Source organism: Austrofundulus limnaeus, unplaced genomic scaffold, assembly GCF_001266775.1.
Source record: "Austrofundulus limnaeus strain Quisiro unplaced genomic scaffold, Austrofundulus_limnaeus-1.0 Scaffold69, whole genome shotgun sequence".
NCBI classification, from domain to species: domain Eukaryota; kingdom Metazoa; phylum Chordata; class Actinopteri; order Cyprinodontiformes; family Rivulidae; genus Austrofundulus; species Austrofundulus limnaeus.
Genome location: NW_013952471.1, coordinates 19,860 through 26,809, shown reverse-complemented (window position 1 = coordinate 26,809; position 6,950 = coordinate 19,860). Strand labels below are relative to the sequence as shown.

General features: G+C 38.7%; 1 protein-coding gene across 1 annotated transcript in view; it reads right to left on the bottom strand.

Annotated features, from left to right (window-relative positions):
• Positions 1 to 4,293: 4,293 nt before the first annotated feature.
• LOC106518962 (FERM domain-containing protein 5) overlaps positions 4,294 to 6,950 on the bottom strand; it is a 16,531-nt gene continuing 13,874 nt past the window's right edge. Inside the window, exon 4 of the mRNA XM_014010412.1 lies at positions 4,294 to 6,183. Coding sequence (XP_013865866.1) covers positions 5,571 to 6,183 — 613 coding nt within the window. The 3' untranslated portion in view covers positions 4,294 to 5,570. The remainder of the gene's footprint in view (positions 6,184 to 6,950) is intronic.

Here is a 6,950-nt window from a genome sequence, read left to right as displayed (position 1 = left end):
CTTTGTTGTCAATGACAGCTTCAAGACTTCATTTCTGGACATTTATGGTTTGATTTCTTTGTATGTATGGATCACTTGGGTTGTTACCAACATCTGGTGAAAATTTCATGTCATTAGCACCTCTAGTAATATATTTACTGAGAAAAATGGTGACGTGTTTAATACTTATTTTACCCACTGTAGCTTTTATCAGTGACTCTTGTTTTAGTTTTAACTGTAACCATCATTATTAATTGCATTTTATCATTGCATCAGTAGCAAAATGGAGAAATGCTTAAGTAAAAAAAATGTAACAAACTGACAATTTGTTCTGTAGTTAGGTGTTTATAGGTGTCACAAACAACTTTTATTTGAATACAGAAATAACATATTAGGGTCAACCTGTGAAAGTTGTCAAATGTAAACAGTAAACGATAAAGTCAGGTCAGGTTTGGTTTTAACATCTGACACATTAAAAGCAGACATACCAGATGTAAAGAATAGATATTTATTCATAGATTACACCAGTTTCCAGTCAATGATTGGATTTAAGCAGCCTTGTTTGGAGGTAATGAATGCAGAACACATGCTTACAGAGAACACTGTGACAGAAGCTTTCAGTACAGACATATCAGACATTTTGTTTCTGCTGACAGGATTCTGTTCAACAAGTTTCATAAAGGTGAAACCCTCGGGCTTTTTGTTATGTGCCAGTTCAAAACATTTGAAACAGATTCAGTTCATTTTAAATAAAATTCCTATAAAGTGACTACTCAGGTCCTAGAAAGTGCTGTAGATTTATGTTCTATTGTAAATAAGCCAAAATTAAGAAACACTTCAAAGGAATCCACTTTTCTGAAGTTTTCTACAGACTTGCGCACAGGAATCTTTGCACCTCATAAGTTTCTATAAATTATTTTATTGGAAGGTGAAACACCTGAATGGTATTTAAAAACAAATATTTTCAGAAACAGGAGCTGCAGTTCCTTTTCTCACATGCTTCAATTGTTTTTTTTTCAACTGAGAAAATTCTGCAAACACAATAATTTGCAGCAATTGTAATATTTAGAATAAATAAGCTGATTTTTTGTTGTGCCATTTTATTAAACCAAAGCAAAAACTTGTGATTTATCATAATATTGATAATAAGAAAAGAAGAAAGAAAAAAAACTACAATTTAAGTTCACTGTGAAATATTAGTTAAATAATTTTATTGTTTGCTGGGTCTATTTTTGTTACTTTCACAACCTGGAACTAAAAGTTAGAAAAGCTGAAGAGAAAAAATTAAAATGTTGATTTCATTTTTGTTCAGTGAATATCAGTGGTGGACAGTTCCACTACTAGCTTATAATTTATTGAATTAACTTTTTTTTTGTTGCTAACTTTAATGGACTGATTAGCTTCCACTAACTTTAAGTCCACCAAAAATTCCAAGGTGTAAAACTTCTGTTTTTGTGTCATTTATCCTGAATTAAATAAAACGATGCCCTCTTACAAGCAGTGCTGAACGTGTCTGGCACCGTGTGGCATTTAGCATTTTTAGCAACTAAACTTTAAGAGTGTCAAAAAGAAGTACAATAACAACAATAGTTATTGAATACAAAAAATGACTAAAATATGATAAAGTATTGACTAACTTAGTATTTATAAAAGTACAAATGTGATCAAAGAAATGCTTTTATTCTGAAAGGGCCAAACTGGAAGTTGGTCAGTGTAACTCAGGTTTGGATTAGGGATTCAAACCAAGTAGGGGTCTCTGCGGATGAGTGGGCGTGTCCCAACAAAAGGCGATTCTAAAGCGACACACCTGACTGGATAAACAAAAAAGGGGCGATACCGTACGACACCACCTGATTGGACAAGAACAAAAGGGGCGTTACTGTACGGCACCACCTGATTGGACAAGAACAAAAGGGGCGTTACTGTACGGCACCACTTTTTCTGGACACCCCTACTTGAGTCACATTTCTCCTGGTTAACCTTAGTGTTGGGGTCAGGGTCAGGCTGTAAAGACATCAAGCAGGYTCTAAGGATACCGTCATGTAGGCCTCGTAGCCCACAGGTGTTTATGCTTTAGACACGCCCACTCTTGTGTCGCCCACTTTGATTCTGCAGATAACCCCTTCTCATTCAAATTAAACCAAGAGAAAACCAACAACAGGTTTGTTTCCTGCAAATCTTCAACTGGACGGAGCTGAAGACTGACAGTCGTCTTAGCGGTTACCATTAGCTTCCACTAATTTTTAAAATCTGTTTAGCGTTAGCGGAGCTGAGATTCAGTGGGTTAGTGAAGCTAACATTAACTGTGCACTTCACTGGTGAATTCTGTTGGAGAAACTCATGTTTTATGTGTTAGTTTAAGATTTGGGAAGTAAAAATACAATAAACTCCTGCACTGTTTACTGGTACCTGTGTACCTCTGCCTGGTTTTAGTTACAATATATACCTGCTGATAAACTGCTTTTACACATAAACCTCTATTCTGAGCACTTTGGGAATTGATTTATTATTTTTTTTACTTTAACAACACACTGTAAGATAGTCTGTAGGGTCCAAGTAATAAGGCTGAAGGAACAGACTGTAGGTTTACTGCAGTTTATCTGCTGAAGCAGACGCTCCTGTTCCAGACAACAGAGGGCTCTTTGGTTGGTGTGATGGAGAAAGTTACATTATGGGACGTAAACATTACTTCTCTTAGGCTCAAATACAATAAAGTCACCGTGAGGAAGCCTCTGTACGTTGAGAAGCCAGCTTTTTTTTTTTTTTTACAAAAAGAACATTGAACACATGATTTAAATATACCAAACTTTACATATAGTACATGAATTTAAGCACAGCAGGGCTAAATAAAGTTTAGTAAATCATTTGAGAGGAGTGTTTACCTCTATGCACTGCAGGGGGAAAGCACTAATTGTAGAATTTTAAAAATAAATTACATTTTAATGGATTTAAATTGTCTTTATATTTATTAACATTATTGCACATCAAGAAAAACTCCAAGAACTAGCCTGACACTTGACTATCACTGGCTTACATTTTCCCTCTACCTTTAGAAGTAACAAGGAGACGACTAGTCCTTTCTCTCTCTCTCTCTCACACACACACACACACACCACACACCCACACACCATACACACTACAGCTACTTGCGTTGTCTGGCTACTATTTAATGAAAAGTGAACTTGTAACCTCCGTCGCTGTCCATCCCTACAAAAGACGTCATTTATTAATTGAGCACAACTAACAGACCAAAAATAAAACCTACAGTAAATCTGCTGGCAGCTGGCACAGAACACCTGTTGTAAAACTATTGCTACAAATGTTTAGGAGCTATTTGAGCTGAGTGAAGTTAATCTAGTGAGCTGAGGAGAGTGTAGAAGGTATTCACATTTAGTTGTATAAATCAGTATTATCTGATTAGATACTCACACACAGTGCTTTCTTGTCTCTTTCCTGCTTTCTGCCTCAATGAAACGTGCCATAGTCAGATCCAGTCATTATTGTCGCTACACTGCATTCCAAATTATTACGCAAATTATATTTTTCTCTAACTATCCTAAATAGTCAATGCAAATGACAGTCGCTTTATTTTCAGGTCAGTTGGAGTAGAATTTGAATGTTGTTGAAAAGACCTCACAATGATGTCACTACTTTTTTCCAAAATAAAATCCCTAATATACAGTTCCAAATTATTAGACACAAATATCAAAACAATGGCCTCATGCAAGAACCGTTTGTATGAACAGATTTGTTCTTAAGTTGTGCACATGAGTGATTTAGGAGAATTTGTGGCATTCACCAATTTTCTTGTATTCTAAAATTTTCTTCAGATACGAACAAAACTCACGTGTGGTCCAGACCTGTCGAATATTTTACCAGCAGTCAGTCTGCTGTTATCCAGACAGATTTTCCTCCCTAATAACTTTATATTTCGTTAGTTTGAAGATTTTTTGAGTTGAAAATAAATCACACTCCATAATTATGTTGACAATAGGCAGGCTCATTGGTCTTCTGAATAAATGAAAATTATTTAACACAGTTGTTTACATTTGATTCAAAAATATTTGACCAAAGGAAAAGCGGAGCAGGACTACAGAGAGAGATGAATATGATTTAGATCTTTATTTCTGTGTCTGACCCATGGGAGACACGACATTAACAACAATCGTCATTTCATTCCTTGGCTTTAGCAGCTCCTTTAATTCCACAGCTGAGCTGCTAAAAATGACAGATTTTCTTTTCTGGATCTCTGAGAGCAGGACTTCAATCTCCAAAGTTCTTTTTCCTTTTCACTGTCATTTTCCTGAATGAACACTTCCTGGTATGTTGGACAGGAAACATAGCCTTTTATGGTGTTTTTGGGGTGGTAATTATGCTAATCTCCTCTCCCCGTGCGCAAGCACCTGCATACGCATTCTTCAGTTTACGCTGCTCATTTACACACTTTTCCTAAAGATAGAAGAGTTTGTTGAATCTGACGTGGCATGTTCATACAAACAAAAGTAAGAGAAATTTAGTATAAGAACACGAACATGTTCGTGCCTGAGGCCCATTGTATAGGATGTAAACCAGCATGATCATCATGCATGAAGATAATTTTAGTTTTCATGTATTCCTGGGCCCACTGCAGCTGTGTCTGAGTATTGGTCAGGAGTGGCCGAATAGATGATTTCTACATAACTACAAGCCTCTGGAGGATCCTAGACCTCAATGTTTGCAGGACTCCAGAGGCCCAGCAGCTTCAAATATCTGTTCTTGGCATTTTAGCAGCTGCTTTCCTAATCTAATGTATTTGTCTGACAGAAACTTTGTACCTTTATCTGCATGAACCTGTGCTCTGAATCAACCTTAAATCTCTTAACACAACAATGATCATGCTTAAGGTTTTGTGAAAAATCTACGGTTTTAATTCCTTTTCCAAGACATTTAACTATTTCACACTTTTCAGCAGCAGTGAGATCCTTTTTCCTTCTCATATTGCTTGAAAATGGTGGTCTGCTTAATAATGTGGAAGTAGTTTTTCCTTTAACTGGGCTCACCTGGTAAACTAATCATAACAGGCGTCAGATTAATTTCAGTGATCCAACGAGCTGTGAGACACAACACCATCTATGAGTTTAAATGAAAAACAAAAACTAAAATCTTTGACACTCAAATACAATTTGCATAATAATTTGGAACGTGGTGTACTTGTTTTACTAAAACATTACCTAAATTTTGTTCTCACAAAACAGCTCAAACCTGGGGTTATTCTGCTTATAATAATGTCACAACATTATAAATAAATTAAAAAATAAAGGCAACTATCATCTCTGGTTAAATAAGTGAAGTCTATAAGACTTAGTTTTAATTAAACCCTGTTTCTGTGACTGTGTTATAAAAGTCCTCCAGGTTAGGTACATTTCTAAAGTAAAGTGTGATTTCTTTGCGTGTGATGATTCAGTCTGTGGTTTCTGACAGGAAGTCAGTCATGAGAGAAGCTATGCCAATATTATTAACAAGGCAGTCACCTTCATCTGCTCCCCCTCATTTCCTGACCCATCCAGTGAACGTCTCCTGTCTCCATCAGGAGGGCTTAAAGTCAGTTTTCCTCACTTGCTGACGAGGAACCCTCCCATCCACCGTAACTTACAGGCGAACCAGCGCCGCAGAGGGCAGAAATATTCAAAATGGAACTGCTGGAACTCGGGGGTCTTACGGATGTCTCTGAGGAAGGTGATGTCCAGGTCTGACTCGGTCAGCATAATGAGAAGCAGCAGCAGGGCAAACAGCAGGCCGATGGTGACCAGGAACAGGCGCAGCACGCTGAGGATGAACTTGTTCAGCTCCTCTACATCGCTTTGTGATGAAGGCTTTGCCCTGACCACGCGCAGCACTCTCCTACCAGAGCCGGACTCTGCCACTGGCCCCTCCTTCAGTGCCCCCCTCTGTGACGACTCCTCCTCGTCGATGCTGCAGGGTGCGCCGTTGAGGTGACGCGCCAAAGGCATTTCCATCCCGTGCTCGGCCACCGGCGTGGGCAGCACGCTGTCCGAGGGGCTGTAGATCTCATCAGAGATTACTCCCGACGTGCTCGCCTCGCTGCCGATCTCCAGCTGTCCCCGGGAAGCCATGAAGGAGTCGCCATGGGACACGGAGCGCACCGGTGTGGAGTGGGCACTGTCGCGCAGAGACTCCAAACCTGAAAACAGAGAAAACATCTGCCTTAATAAACAGTTTTACAAGATTGGCATGAGTGGTTACAGATATGGTGGTGATCAGAGGGTCAGGTGGTGCCGGTACAAGACAGCTGTGGCTACAATGTAGCTTACCACCATCAGTGTGTGAATGACTGAAGTGTAAAGCGCTAAAGCTCTATAAAAAGTAACGTTTCAAGGCCGGCGAAGTTATAGATTGTTCTTGTTGCAACAGGTCACACTCTGTAAGATATTCTGTTGTCTTTCCCAATGAGTTAAATCACTGTCATATCAGCAGCAAACTTACTGAGCTGGTTTATGTGTCAGTGGTGTAAAAGAGCAAAGGACCGAACACACATCCCTGAGGTGCTCCTGCGCTCCGTCTGACAGAGCCTGATGTGACAACAAACTGACTGCAAGTCCAAAATTCAGGGCTACACTTTGAGTTGTAGAATGACCATGTTAAAGACTGAAATTAATGAACAGAATCCTGGCATCTGGTGGGAGTGTCATGGATGTGTGAGTATCTTATTTCAATTGTCTACTTTGTATTGCAGTGAGTCTCTGAGGGAGTTTTTGATGAGTAACTAAGAAAACATCCTTGGCTTGTTTGGTGTTCACTGTGTTGCTTTCTTGGCACTCACTTTTGATTTAGTGCAGCTGAAGACTCTGAACCCCTAAAGACAATGACTGGCAGCTCATTATCTTATTTAAAGGGATCCATGATTAGTTGTAAGATTAGACTTTATTTGATAAACATATATTTTAACTGCAAAATAAAGACTGTAAAAATAC